Below are 15,738 nucleotides of genomic sequence, written 5' to 3'. Positions count from 1 at the left end.
CAGATAGTCACCCAGTCTTTTATTAAGCAGACATAAAATCCTCACATTTCCCAGTGAGATAAAAGGGACAGTATATAAGGCTTGCATTAATAAGTCATTAATAAATATTAATATTTATAATCATAATGCTTTATAGATCAGTAATTCGTGTACATTCATATGTATTTATGAATGAACGTATATATTTGGGTCTGTGATGTGGCACTAAGGTTATTCAAAAATACATCAAAAATATAATTAAAACTAAGAAATTACTTGAATAGACCTCTTATAAATGATTTTGATATTTTAATTTTATTATTTTGTTATTTAATTAATTATTTAAATTTATTTAATTTAAAATAATCTTTAAAAACTGTGTCTAGGTCTAATACTCCAGCAAAAAATAAAATAAAAAATAATTAAAAGGCTCCATGAAAAGAAATGTTGACATTAGTAACTTTTGAAAAAATTAGCAAAATTAAAAAAATAAAGTATTGAAGCAGTTTAGAAATCGAAGTCAGTGTGACATCAACAACATGCAGAAACCTAGAAAATAGAGGATGAATAAGCATTAACTAAAATGTTTAGCATAATATAATGTGTTTATAACACCATGTTAGTGTTAAAAATAGAAGTGTTTGAAACACACACAGTAGAGTAGCGCCTACACACACTCGAACAGACAGACAACTCTGAAACCAGCAGTGAGCTTCGCTGGTGCCGCTCTGAGGTCAGTGAATGTTTTGAGTTGCTCTTTAAAAGTCTTTATGAGGTCACTGGCTCAGCTTGACTGTGCCAGACGGGAGGCATGAATGCACAGAGAGCAGCTCCGCACAGCAGGTGGATGAGAGGAGAGACGCAGACAGATGGTGAGAGGGAGACAGCAGAAAGAAGATAAGATGGGAGAAAGAGGAGGGGTGTAAGACAGAGGCAAGGAAGGGCAGGGCAGTAGGACACCAATGTTTTAAACACAGTTAAGTGACATTATCAAAACAATGAAATCAGCCTGTGATTTTCATTACTGTATGAACTGACATTTTTCTGACACTTCTTAAATGTAGTAATCACAACTTTCAAATTATCATATTATATTTCCATGAAATTTATTGTTATTATGTGTACCTGAGCGAGTCAGTTTTACGGAAATATTTGAGACCGTAGCTAATCCCATCTCTGCCCTCCTCAGGCTCGGCCAATGACGCGCTACCTGCCTATTCGAAAAGAGGAGTTTGATCTGCGTTCTCATGTGGAGTCATCAGGCCACTGCGTGGACACATGTGCATATGTCATTGTTACAGAGAAAATGTGCAAAGGCCATCTTGTGAAGATGGGCGGCAAGATCAAATCTTGGAAAAAACGCTGGTTTGTCTTTGATCGACTTAAAAGGACCTTCTCTTATTACGTAGGTAAGATAATTGTTGTATTTATTCCTAAATAAATTGTCAGCAAATAGTTGTAGTGATTTTTTTTTTTTTTACTTTTTTAACTAAGCTTGAAATGTATTTATTTTACATCAGTACAGTTTTGTTTTAAACTATATGTAATTCTAAAAATGTATTTTGACAAATTGGTAGCATATTGAATTTAAATCTAAAAGAAAGCTCATCATTTTTCTGTTTTTGCTTGGTATAATTCAAAATATGTAAGGTGAAAAAAGAAAAAGAGGAGAAATAACAAGGTTAAACAAACAAAAACAATCCAACGGCATAATCTGGTAAAATGTTTTATCTGGGTTCGCTCGATTTCCGATCATCCTGTCTTTCTTTTAGATGTTCTCTCTCTTTCTCACACATATGCTTTGCTCATGTGTGTAGCCTTTTCACCCCCTCACTCCCCATGTTAGTAGTGATGATGATGATGGTGATGATGATGATGAAATAAACTGCAATACTTTCTCTAGCCCAGCGTTGTGAGGGATGGGGGTGTAGATTTACCCCTGGCTCAGTTCTAAGTAACAATACTGCACTTACAACTCTTCAAAAACATGAAACAAAAACAATTTATCCCATTACTAAGCAGATTTGTGTAACGAATAGAGGCGAGCCAAAAAAAATAAACCTGTTCAAAAAGGAAAGTAATAAATCTTTAGCGTCGACAGGTGCAATGGAGCTCACTGGAGGCTGACAAGCCTAAAACAGTGGTTTCAAATCATCTACCAGATAGAATCAATCTAGAGAGAGGTGTTAATTTGCGCTAAGTAGCGAAAGGGGAAGTCTGTCAGAGAAGCTGCAGTGGGTGGCAGACAGTGTTAAATTGAGACAGACAATGCTTTTAGGTGAATCGCTCTGTGCGCTACGATTCACTTATACCACGTACGTGTTCAATCCCTGCGGCAAAGCTTTTAATACGTTTTTCAGTTTTTTTGTTTTTTTTATTATAATGCCTAGGAATAAAAGATATTAAAAAAGATATTACTGATGTAAAACAAATGATGCAGATGTATTGTGTAATGCAAATAAGCTACAAATGGGAACTGACAAATGTAATCTCTTAATGAATAACAAAGCTGATCTGTACGAAAAAAAAATCTATTAACAGAATTTTCATTTTCCTCATGGTTTTTGCTCCTCAGATAAACATGAGACCAAACTAAAGGGTGTCATCTACTTCCAAGCCATAGAAGAGGTGTATTACGATCATCTGCGCAGTGCAACTAAGGTAACGAGTGCTTTTTTAACACCTCCTGTCAACATCAACAAATCAAGCTCCTTACCACTCACACTACAACACCAACTTTGGTGAGCACACAGTGAAAGTTTAAACAGACAGGCGTCTTTTTATAAAGAGAATTTCTTACAGCAGAAGGCTAAAGAGATCAAAGGCGGCTTCATGTTCATGTACATTTCGTCATGCTTGCTTTTTTTTCTCTTCAGCGACATGCCTTTTTTCCTGCCCTGCTGTTTTCTCCATCTTCTCACACTTTAACACACAGTCTTTTTTTCTGTCCTTACAGAGTCCGAATCCTTCGCTAACCTTTTGTGTGAAGACTCACGATCGACTTTATTTTATGGTGGCACCATCCCCAGAGGCCATGCGCATTTGGATGGACGTCATAGTAACTGGTGCCGAGGGCTACACGCAGTTTATGACCTGAGGGAGAGTGGATGCAATTCTGCCTGCAGTGATGCGGGCAGGACTCATTTAACAGGACGTGTAACATATGCAAAATTATGTTTAAAAACTTCAGCCAGCACTGACTGATTTCTTTGTCATCGTGACAAGAGAAGAACTGGAAGCAGGCTGGCCTGATGAAGACGTATTATTGTGCGACTGATGTTCAGATTTTATGTAACTAAAAAGAGAAGCAGAAAAATGTGTATATATATATATATATATAGAGAGAGAGAGAGAGAGATGGGAAGAGTGGAAGCAAAGAATGTTTGTCTCTGTATTGTTGTAATACAGAGACAGGAGACAGTTACAGAGCTTACAGTATTTTATGGCATTTCAAATCAATCATATGCTCAGTACTTTTTTTTTTTTTTTTTTTTTAAATCTCTACAGTTGTATGGTGCCAAGTATTCAGGTGTGTATACATCAGTGTATTCCCTCTTTACTTCTAGTTATTTAGGTGCAGTTACATGGTTACAATGAGATTAAATATAATAGTACATGATAGCAGTCATAATCTCTTTTTAGGTAGAAAGTTAGCATTCAAATTTTAAATTGCTATGAAAGATATTTTACTGCATTTCATGTGCTGTATGTGTCAGATATATATATATAATGTTCTTTGCTGCAAATATTAGTAAACAAATGGCTCAGGTGCTCATATGTAACTAAAAACTGTAGGCCTGCTACCTGATTTATAACTTTATCATACAAGATTATTTGGTGGGGGACCATTGCAGTACATATTTTTGTTTTCAAGACCTTGGTACTTTTGTACCGACAGGTTTTGTCTTGCCAAAGCTTCACCCATGTTGATATGTGTACTCTGACTTGCACATCTTTTATTTCAGGGTTTTAAAAAAGAGTGGATGTGGCACTATGATTTATAATCCGATATTTTGTGTATTGTGCTGTTCAGAATATTGATATCCTCTTTAATGAGAAGAACAGTGTGAACTTTTGATAATTCAGTGTTACAACACTAACAATGTATTTCTAAATATTAACTTTTTTCATTTGACAGAAGCAAGTAGCATATACTCTGAAGCAAATAAAAAAAAAGTCTAACAAAATATAGCGTTTTCTTGTGCTCATATAGGGGAGAGCTGAGCTAGTTGTCACCTTTTACTGAATATTTCTCAGGCTTGGTTTATTCTTAAAAGTCCATTTCTGCATAGAGACAAATGCTAATGTCTTGACTTTATTGCTTTTTAATATTTGGCCATTTCTACCATTATTTCAATTAGTTCATTGAACACAAGTAGTGGGACAAAATTTAAAAACTAAAACAGTTGTTATAACAATTTATGACAAGAGGGGAAAGGGTAACATACAAAAAAAGAAAAAATAACTTTTTTAAAAATATATTTAAAAAGTTTAAGAAACATTGTTATATAGTCGACTCTGACCGTATCTCAGTGTGGTTTTATTTTGTTCACAGATGTAACTAAAATATTCTTAAAATTAGTTGGAAAGAGAAAATTAATCAACACTTTGTAACTGAACATTTAATTCAAAACATTAGTTACTGAGAAACTGTGACAACTTCCTTGTGTTATAACAAGCCCTAACAAATTATGTATATAAAGTTCCCTGATAAAAATATAACTGTGTGTAGGCCTATAATCATATTGTATAACCACATTGATCCATGCATTTAAGTAATCCACAAAATAGGATCCTCTCACAATATTTTATGCCTAAAATGTTATCAGTCACATTGAACAAACCACTATGCCATAACCAGTGCTATATTTGCCTAACAGACAAAACATAACTGGCACATAACTGGCCAATCAAATTTATGACACCATGGGTCAGTTCCGCATGCACTGTCAGGCAATGTGAGGGTTCAGTTATAAAAGACTCTCTGTAATTGGAGAACACACACTTCTTAAGCCAGACATCAGTTACAACTGTATCTATTAATGGACAGGGAATTCCCCAAGAAAGCCCCACAGTATAAACAAAGTTTAAAAATGAAAACAAAAGTGTATTTTTTTATTTTGACAAAGAAACAATTTAACCCCTTCAGACCTGAATTATTTTCCAAAAGTGCATTTTCCATAATGAGACCAAATAATAATTATACAAATTACAACACTCTTTAATTGTAATTTTCTTGTCCATTTCAGTGAACATCATGCCGAAACAGTTGTACTTAACAAACAATATACACTTTATTTAAAACCCCTTTGCATTTCTCTGTTTGAGGGATAATGTCTGGGGAACAAACCGAGCGCTCGTGAAGCGGTTGTTTTTCCCCGCGTGCCCGGCAGAGGGCGCAACTCGTCACGTCTCAGCGCTTCAGCGCGTGTTTTCATGCTCCAGGTGCGAGGGCTGTGTTCTGCTGAGGCCCCGGGGCCCTGAGCTTGTTTTCTTCTCTGCCTCGCACCCAGTCATTACCATAACAGTTAAATGCAACTACAAATGTCATCAGCGTTATAATGATGCCATCTGTCTCCACCAGCAGAAGCTCACCAATTAATTTATCACTTGATGCTAATTCATCTCACTTTAAAATTAAGCAACATAAAAGCAAAAGGAACCAACCTAACAAAGATAATACATGCAAAGAACGGCATGCTATTTTTAAACAACAAATTGAAATAAGAACGTCGCTTTTAGTTAAGAAATGTAACGTGTAAACAAACAACAAAGACGATCATTAAACCTACAAGAGCTTTGAGTTTCAAAGAGCAGTTGAAGTCTCACATATCAAAGCAAGAGGGGAAGGTTTGTGCCTTAAAATCACTAGGGACTGAGCTGACTTGATCAACTGTTGAGCCGGTGGTGAAGATCAACTCGGAGACACTTGAGGAGGCCACTCGGGAATCGAGAGCCCTCCACTTTGAAGCCGTGACCGACCTAATCCAACCATGAGAAGCGCGAGCATCTTCACACAGAAGCGGCGACGCGCTCGTTCAGACGCACTGGAGCCTTCGCTGTTTACAAATCTAAATTCGCATAAACGTAAATAATAACCATTCAGAAAAAAATTCAATACACCAGGGGTGGGGGGAATACCAACGCGAAAATCTCCTTGAGTTTGTCCTTGAATGGCTCGTGTTTTAGTTTGAGATGCGAGACGCACCCCAAGCAGCAGCGGCGTCCCGCGGGAAGCGCCAGACAAATGCACTTTCTCAAAATCAAACAACTTTAACTCTGCCTCGCGTCCCGAAGGGACAGTCACCCCACGCAACACGGGTTATTAGTCACATTATCTTCATCTCGCGAGTTTGCTATTCTAAATGGGACACGTTTGGGGGAAGGCGGCCGTCAAACCTCTTGAAACCTGTTGAAAGGTTATCCCGATTCCCACGATACTGCGCTTCGGTGGGAAATGAAATAAGCGTCATTTTGCTGAGATGATTCCTGTTGCATGTTATAAAACTAAAAAAAAAAAGTTATAGCAAGTGATCGAAACTTGAAACGATTTGATCTCTCGTGCAGGGGGATGAAAAAAAGACAATGAATTCAGAAAGAGATAGTGATGAAATTGTGATGTAACTGTTACTAATGTGTGCTATACATGAACTTGGCATGATGCGTTTGCTCTCTCACCCACTCCTTACTTATTTCTGACTAACATACAGAGTGGAGGCTCTAAAAAGTCAAAACAAAATAGACGAAACAAAAATGTAATAATAAAATTGGCTTTTAATAGTATTTATCGATTTAGACACACGCACCATAAAAACTGCATCTCGTGTTTGAATGAGCTTAGTTTAATTGTTGCACATGGACAGTTGGATTTATGGAGGGGAACAGATTTATCACTCCAACCAGCGTTTTTAATCCTCACTGCTGTGATTAATTAACGCCACGGCCTGGGCCTACATCTCTATTTGCAACATCAGCTATTTAAGGCTGAAAAATCTCAATACAAACAGAAACTCAAGTATGATGGCTCAACGGCACTGTGTGTGTGTGTGTGTGTGTGTGTGTGTGTGATGCTGACTTTCTCTCACGCTTTGCGCAAACAGGGCGCCCCCACGGACCAATTAAGACACGGCGAGTTGGGAGAGTCAGCGCTTTCCTGGGAGAGATCCCACACTTCAACAACCATTATTATCTCAGTCAACGTTACGACTGCGGTCACGAAGATTGCATCAGGCCTCACTTCTACAACTGCGAGGCTGAGCCGACTCACAAGAGGCATTACAGTATCACAGTACCTTCAGAAGCCCCTCTTTGATCCCCTCGCTCTCTGACTGCTCCTGAGAAAGCAGGTGTCATTTGGTTCACGCGGGGCTATAAAGAGTAAATACAATCAATTTCTCGTCAGTCGAGGAAGACGCTAGCTTCTGCTAAATGCTAAGTAATATTCCACCAGACAGTTTTAAACTTTTCTCTGTCTTTTGGCTTTTTCCACGTTTTGCGAGATGTTTAGCGCTTCTCGGTTTCATTACATATCTCCCCCATAAACCAAAAAGCTAAGTTTTATAATAAAAAAGCCATTTGTGACTAACGTACTTAACAACATTTGTGAGGACTGCGGACTGAGGTCTAAACGGCGTGTCGATACAATACAGCAGAAAATACATTTCAGTGAAACAGATTATTTAAAGACACTTGTTGCAGTTTAAGACTAAAGTAAGTTTTCGGTGAATGTCAATGTAATGCAACAAACACAAAACTGAAAAACACGGGCCGAGAGAGGGAGCGAGAGCGCGCGTTGCAAATCCCATGGCAACAGCAACCAGATAACACGTCTAAAATAGGGGGCAGTGTTCGCTATTACTATAGCAACAGGAAGACATAGCTCCTTCAATCAGCTTTAGGATTTGCTGAGGGAGGAAAACAAAGCTTGATTCTTTGAAAAACCGTTATTAACGGGAATTAAACGAGATGTACTTGCGAGTTTGAGGGTAATTTGTCTCACTGTGAGCGCGCATGACTTGAATAGCTCAGCATAATGTAACGTTACAGCCGGCCCTTCTGAAGTTCAGATGGAAATATAGCAAACAATAGATAAAAGACTATCTCTTTTCTTTCTCCTGCTAGATAGCGTTTGTGTTTCGCTTCTCCCAGGGGCAGTTGTAGAAATGCTGATGCTGAAATGGAAATGATGACTTTAAAGACGCCACCTAGCCTACATTATAAAACTCTATATATGTAAACAGAGTTAAACTATTATAGACGCTTTTACAGCTCTTCTGAGTAACTGCAGTTTAGTTAATTAAGCGAACATGTAAATAAGCTATCAGCTTTATTCAATAAAATACGAATATTAAACCTACGCATAAAGCTACATATCAAATTCAAACGTGTTATATTAAAATGTAGATTGCACAATTGCATCACCCTACAGTCTAAATCAAAACAAAGAATTGAAATACAGAACTACAGCTCAACTGAACCAGTACAGCATTTTAAGAGGGAAGCGTCCGAAACGCGTATCAGCAAATGCCACAACTAATCTTACAGTGTTTTGTCAGTAAAGTTCCTTCCGCGACATGAAAGTTTAACCACTTTCAGAATTTGCTCTCGGGATGTTTACGTGAAACATGTGCACGGAGAGTGGAAAGCCGAGGACCACTGGGAAGCAACGTATCCTAGCGGCAGCCAATGAGCGAACAGAACAGTTCCTCTCCAGCCAATCGCTGCACGACAGGTTCGGTCCGTCCAGCGAATCTGCAAGCAGCTTGAAGCGCTGATGCAACTAACCTGCAACAACAGCCACGTATCTCCTGGGTAGCAGAAAGTGTTCTTCCTCGCTGGAAGAAATCAAGTAGTCCCCGTGAAACAATGCATATTTGAACGGGAGAGTATGCTATGCGTGTTATGATGTGAATATTTCATGTATAACCTGATACTGCAACTGTATGCATGACAATCATCCAAACTCTCGCGAACAGCCGCTTTCATTACACATTCTTCTCTCAGAGCCGTTGTAGTTTTAAATTAGGGGACGTGCCAGGGGGATTTTGTGTTTTCTCGGAAGTCGTTGAGAAAGTGAGTGCTAATTCTTGTGGGCGTTTTCGCCAACCCGAAGTGTGCAATTTATCTCGACCAATACATCCATAGGGCGGAGGAATCTATAGCACTGGGGGCTGACCGCGTGACGCAGCTGGTTGCTAGGTGTGGGTGACCTGATGCATTGACTCAATTAGCCGATTCTCAGTCATCAACTCCATCACAACAAAGCAAGACCAACAGCACTTCAGTCCTAGACACTCCGAAGGAGACATGGCTTTTTAATTTAGCAGAGTCTTCGATCCTAAATAAATTCCGTGCTTTGCTCTTGCAACGCACCCCAAGCTCAAAACATTTAAGCAAGAATGGAGTAAGTACAACTTCTTACATTATGTGCCTTTGTTCGGGCTTTTGTTGTTTTGTCTCTTGGCTTTGTACTTTGTATGTGAAGTGCTTTTGTTTAAGTGTTGTTCAGAGTGTTGTCACATGTAACAGTGCTTCAGGCGCTGTTTTATACACTGCTATATTGCTTATTGGGAAAAAGTTTCAGAAACTCCTTTCAGCTCGTTGCTACACAGTTTTGCAACTTTAGGAATGATCCCACAGTAATCAGTCTGACCTAGTTTATGAGCATTTTCACATGCTCATTTTTTTTTTTTTTTTTTTTTAGACAGTTTTTTTTTATAGAGTGATTATCTGTGTTGAACAGATGCATTGCCTGTCTGTTTAAACAATAGTGCTGAGGCTACAAAGGTTCTTCTCTCATTATTTCTTAGCAAATGTTTTCCTTTTGCCCATTTTTACAGCAGTATCTGACACATTCATGTATAGTTGCATGTTTGTTCTCTTTAAAAAATGCCACTTTGCGAAAAAGCATGTGTCGTTTTTAAAGCTTGCACGAAAAATTCCTGTCTTTGGTTTCGCATTACGTCATAGATTGTAACCCACGTGCTGGCCAAGTTCAGACATCCAGTTCAGAGACGTCTGCACCCTACACACCTGCCATGCCGCTAGAAATGACTTCTAATGCTTGATTGCAAAAGAAGAAAAGAAAGCTTTTTATTTTTGCTCTTTGCTGTTTTTCAAAGTTGTCTCGGATGACTCTGTCAGCATAACATATTCTCCAGTGTCTGACCTTAGACTGTAAACAAACTGGACATCAGTTCAGGTGCAGAGGTGACCAGAGCATTTAGAGGCACCTTAGGTTGCATCATACAAACAAAAGATAGTCCAGAAATCAGCACTAAATACATTAAAATGAAATGAAAAAATTAAAATTCTTGATATTGTGATTTATTATTGGCATGCTCCAAAATATGATCCAAAGAAGCTTTACATTTGTGTGAGTCTTGTATATTCAGGCTGAATAAATTGATAAAATTGATAAACTGATAAATTTCCCACAAGTTGAGCATTCGCCTGGTTCTCTAGGATCTCAGTAGAACTCCCCTAAGTGGGCACAAGGGACTTTGATGGATTGAAGAGTGGTAGTTTTCTAAATTGGTCCCTCGCTAATCACCAGTGTGTCTCAGCTGATACTGTAACGAAGTGGGGGGTTATAGTTATTTTACTCACTTTGCACTGCCTCTCTCATGGTTAACACTCTGAAAATATGGATTTATGGTCAGTTGGAGATATTTTTAGATATTTTAGGAGAGCCAGGATAAGTTTAGAATGGAAAGTCCCACCAACTAGGACATAATGATTTTTTTCCTCCTTTCCTCCATCCTACTTTAGCAAGTGAAGAATCACAGTTGGTGTGATAGTGTTGTCTTGATACCAGATACACCGAAACCTCCATAGGCAATGTGTTTTAACGCATTTTCCCTCTTTTTTTGTTCTTTTTTTTTTTTTAGGTTTCATAATGCGCACCAAGCCCTGTTTTCTGTGGCTCAACTATCAAACTTCACTATCGTGCACTGTAAGCTCGGACGTTTGAATCGTAGGACCAACGGACAGGATGATGACAATGTCAGCACCCATTTGGAAGACTCTACTCGTCTGCTCGGCAGACCCCCTCACTCTCTCTCACCCACAGGCTAACCACAGCCAATCGGAGGGGCGCAGAGGGGAGGGGCCAGAGGAGAACCAGCACTTAATTGGTGAGTTGCAGTGAATACAGTTTTTTATTTTTCCCAGTTTCAGGTGGGCACCGCACTGCAGCACATTTCGTTCTCCTTGAACAGTGAGTAAAACTACCAACGTGGATCTATTTTATATTACTTGTAGATAATATGCTAGTTTAGTGCTACCTTTCGCATTTTGGATTTAGTAAGCACACTGAGATGCGATTTTGTTTTTTTTACTTGTTTTTAACGGGTTGTTAAAATACTGCTGGTATAGTTGTTTATTTGGTTGAAATTATTGTATAGGATCTCTAGGCCAATGATTAACATGTTGACCTCTGTTTTCCCCATAGGTAATGGTCATAGTGACTGGATGACTGAAGAAGTAGATTTCTCCTCTTACCTCCCAACCCCTCACTCCTCTCCCTCCCCCAATGCATCCCTTCCCCCCTCGCCCCTTCAGCATGACATCCAGGTGCCCTCAGATTTGGAGGTCATGACCTCTCTGCTGCAAGAGGAGCTTGCTCAGCTGGAGGATTACTTCCTGTCTGACCCACTCCCAGAAAAAGCCTCCAAACTGGGCAAATGCGACAAGGGTCCAACGGCGGTTGGTCCACCATCGTATTACCAGTTGCCCTACGCATCATATTCTACTTCCAACCAATCTGAATCCAGCCCTCTACTTGTTACCCTGGCAACTGGGGAACTTGACTTGCTGAGCTTTTGTGGGGGTCCCATTGGCCGTACCAAGATTCCTAGACATGCCCCTTACAGTTGCAGCCGCCCCAACAACAACGTCTGCAGCCGCAAGAGAATTTCCGATGGGGTGAGGGTGGGTGACAGCTACGAGAGTAGCATCTGGAGTTCCAAAGGAAATTCCTCAGGTAACTCAGCTGTTGCACCTGGTGGGAGCTACAGCTGTGCTGAAGATGAGCGGGTGGTAGGCAAAGGCTACTGCCTAGGCAGTGCATTGGAAATCAGGAGGTGCGCCATTTTACCCAAAGAGGACAAGAATTGCCGCTGCACGGAAGAGGCCGTCGGTGCGAGCAAGGCCGGTGGCGACGGCGGCGGTGGATACAACTTTAGCGGATCCATTCAAATTCCCCACAAGAAAGACGAAATGATGATGTACGGTGTCAGAGAAGTCAATTTAAGTGGCATAGGAGGAAGTGCGGAGATAGAGATGATGAGCGAAGCCAAGAATGGTGCTAGCGATGCAAAGGCCAACATCCCCTGGAAGACGGAACCCAACGAAAGCTGTTTCCTCCAAAGTACATCCCAAGAAGAGGCCTACCACAGCTTCCTTGGGGCCATCAATGACCCAATGAAGTCGGAGAGCGTAGAGATCCACCGGCAACATAACTTCCACTGTGGCTTTCTTGAAGGCCAAAGCCCCGACTGCCTGAGCGGTGACCACCACGGACCTGAAATGGGGTCCCCGTGTGCCAGAGGAGGCTGTGTGCTGAAAGAAGACCCCTGCATTGTGAAACCAGACCTCGAGGAGCCACTAATCGAAGTGACCCATGGTGTACGCAAACAGAAGAAGAGAGACCAGAACAAGACTGCAGCTCACAGGTAGAGTATTTTCAGAATCACAATGGTGTCGATTGTATTCTATACAAGTGAGCATAGAAAATTTGGTGGGGTTCTGAAGTTACACTTAGTTGTGAAAGTACAAAATGCTTGATAGAGGCAAAATAGTATTAAGACAACAGTGCCTGCGGGCATTACGAAGTTGCTGCTTGTGGGATTTAAAAGACCACACCTTCTGTAAGTAAAACTGAATATCCTCTGTATTAATAATTTTTAACAGGTATCGCCAAAGGAAGCGAGTGGAGTTGGACTCGTTGGAGGAACAGCTTCATGGTCTGGAGGGCAGAAACCGTGAGCTACGGGACAAGGCAGAATCGGTGGAACGAGAGATCCAGTACGTGAAAGACCTCTTGATTGAGGTGTACAAGGCCCGCAGCCAACGTCTCAAACAGGAAACCAGCGCCTGACCAAAAGCTTGACCACCTGACGATGGTCCTGCAAGTAGAATTGTTAGCAGTCTGAAAGGCAATGGAGATTTGAGTTGGAATGTTTTCTGACTGAATGTGTTCTTTTTTAGGATGTGGTGGAGGTTGTACTATTGCACGTTACTCAATCATTTAATTTTCGTTACAAACTGACAAAGTCCATCAACAGCTGCAGCACAGACATCCACTTTCTCAGAAATAACTCCAAATCAGTCAATATGCACTGTGATTACGTCTTTGACTGTAACGACAGCCGTTTTTGATGGTTTTCTCTTACTTTTCTCAAGAGTGGCTAGATGGCTTATCTTCTGGTTTCCATAAATGAGCTTTAACAACAGCGTTTTCTGTTCAGGATTGACAGAAATCAACACTGAATAAGGCAAGATCGACTGAAACGCGTCTTCATTTATTTCGAAAAGGCTGTATGGTAATATCACAAGTTCCGCATATGACCTGCACTGATTTTAATTTATACGGAGGTTTTTTTTGTTTCTTTTCAATTTATTTCTTAGCAGTTTCAACATTTATGGTACTAATACTAATGATGTATAATCAGTACAACATTGGTAGTTCCTTTTTTTCGTTCCATATTTTAATTAAGGAATAAGCACTGATCTTAAAAGCAATCTGTTTCTTATATATTGAGTTTCAGGGGAAGCACTTCTCAAAATAAATTTCCCTCAGGAATAACGAACCTGATGATGTGTTTTTGAATCCCCAATTTTAGATTAGTCCTGCAGCTCAGGTATACGATTTATGTCCAAAGTCATGGAGGTATGTCAGTTTGTAACTCGATGCTGAAGATATGGCACTGCCTAATAATGTTATGTGTGTTGATTCCCTGTATTTTTGTTCTTGCATGCTGAAGATTTCATGGCTCTTTATAAAGAATGTTTGTTTTTCTTTCGTCTGAATGACGTTACTGCAAAAGTCTTTCTTGCTTAAGAAGTCCTGTTTTATATTCTCTTGGCAAACACGTTTCATTAGAAATGAATGAGTGGCATTTGATTCACAAACTGCAGTTTGGCCCAATGTCTCTGCTGTTAATGCGACTACAATCAGGGTTTGTGATTTTATAAAGCTTGTTTGCTCTAATGTTCAAGTGTGGGCTGGGGGACAGAAAGTAAAATCTTTGTAGTGATATGGCTTTTTTAATAATCACTGAAATGATTGTGGTGGCTTTAGAATTGCAGACTTCCCAGCCTCTTAGCAATATTTCATCAACAATGTAAATGACTGAAGTTATAATTTTTGCATTTGCGATCATGCACAATCTTTGACAAATGTTATGATTTTCCTGTTTACAATTTAGTCAATTTCAAGAGTTTATTCTGGTTGACTCAGATTTTCTACTTGCTCAAATAGGAGACATGCATTAATCAAAATTACAACAACATCAAACAACTGCAAATCAGGCTTTGATTAGTTGCTCTTTATTCCTTTTATGGCATTTTTACCGAAGTGTGGTGTGTACCTTACTATGTAGCAATATGACAAATATCATTTAATTCCTCTAAATAAGCAACCTAGATACTGAGAGAGCTTCGCATATCGACTTGAAATATGCTTTCCTGGGCGGTATACAATCATGTTTATGAAATATAGCTAATTACGCGCTGTGTTGTACGGTCATTTTGTGAAGTTGAGATTATTTTTTCTTTTTAATAACCTAAAACGAAGGCATACGATTTCCAAGAGTTTACACCAGCTATAATACTAAGACTAGTCATTTTGTACGAAGCATTTCGATGTATCGTCTCCGATTAATTACTTTGTGTTTCCTGTTATTCCATTGAAGTCAAATAAAGTGATTTGTGTCAGCAGCAGTGCATTTTGGCGATGATGGCTTCTTGTGAGATTTTTAGAGATTAATCGGTAGACCTTGAGTTTAACGGATAAACGGAATTTATCCCTTATTTGGCTTTGACAGGCAAATACATGAAGCAGAGCTATTCCCTGTCCTCACTAAAGCACGATGTGGAGGAAAAGGAAACTCGAAGGATTCCACACACTGTCAGACATGTGCGTGTGTGAGGGAGGAAAAAAAACCACGATTATTATACAAATGTAGGGGTGTTTAAATATAGCCTATGCATTTTTTGAGACATTTGCGTTTTATTAACTGTAATTTTCATTCCCTTTGTGTCTTGACAGTCGTTTTGAATTAGTAAACGTTTACGTTTTTTATTTAATAAAATACCCAGGCAGAAGGAGCCGAAAATAGGGGAAATAAGACTCTTTTTATGCTTGTCAAAAGTCTTATTTCTGTGTAGCGGTTGATTCATTCGGATTTATGTCGAGGCTATTTTAACAGGTCGGCTTATTTATAGTTTCTGAACACCGATCAGCCCTGATGTGTATTTCTTACTTTTCACCAAACAGTTTAAATGTAGTCTTAATTTCCGTCATTTTCACGCACAGACAAAACATATGATCACAAATCATCAGACAGCTCGTATGGGCCACTGAATTAAACAATAACCATTAAATATTTCTGTGCTTAAATGTGTCAAGACGAACAAGCGAGTGTCATTTTAGACATATTTGAATAATCTGCTTATAAAAACAATTTGATTCACACGCTACAATTCACTTTTCCCTTTCCCCCAATAATAAAAAAGTATCAATCTTTCGAAGTGTCT

The 15,738-nt window shown here is 39.4% G+C and overlaps 2 protein-coding genes across 3 annotated transcripts in view; both read left to right on the top strand.

The window, feature by feature from the left end:
- Positions 1-4,142, top strand: part of phldb1a (pleckstrin homology-like domain, family B, member 1a) — a 48,966-nt gene extending 44,824 nt beyond the window's left edge. For both annotated transcript variants that reach the window (XM_079416731.1, XM_079416732.1), the window contains 3 exons: positions 1,169-1,388; positions 2,555-2,640; positions 2,936-4,142. In XM_079416731.1, the coding sequence (XP_079272857.1) occupies positions 1,169-1,388; positions 2,555-2,640; positions 2,936-3,076 (447 nt within the window). In that variant the 3' untranslated portion in view covers positions 3,077-4,142. The remainder of the gene's footprint in view (positions 1-1,168; positions 1,389-2,554; positions 2,641-2,935) is intronic.
- Positions 4,143-8,745: 4,603 nt separating this feature from the next.
- Positions 8,746-14,935, top strand: atf5a (activating transcription factor 5a). The gene is made up of 4 exons (XM_079416172.1): positions 8,746-9,382; positions 10,869-11,114; positions 11,432-12,653; positions 12,892-14,935. Exons 2-4 carry the CDS (start codon positions 10,973-10,975, stop codon positions 13,076-13,078), a joined length of 1,551 nt encoding a protein of 516 aa, XP_079272298.1. The 5' UTR covers positions 8,746-9,382; positions 10,869-10,972; the 3' UTR covers positions 13,079-14,935.
- Positions 14,936-15,738: the final 803 nt, after the last annotated feature.

This window comes from Barbus barbus, assembly GCF_936440315.1.
Source record: "Barbus barbus genome assembly, chromosome: 5".
Classification (NCBI taxonomy): Eukaryota; Metazoa; Chordata; class Actinopteri; order Cypriniformes; family Cyprinidae; genus Barbus; species Barbus barbus.
Note: the sequence above shows the minus strand (reverse complement) of the source record. Positions and strands in the feature narration are given on the sequence as shown.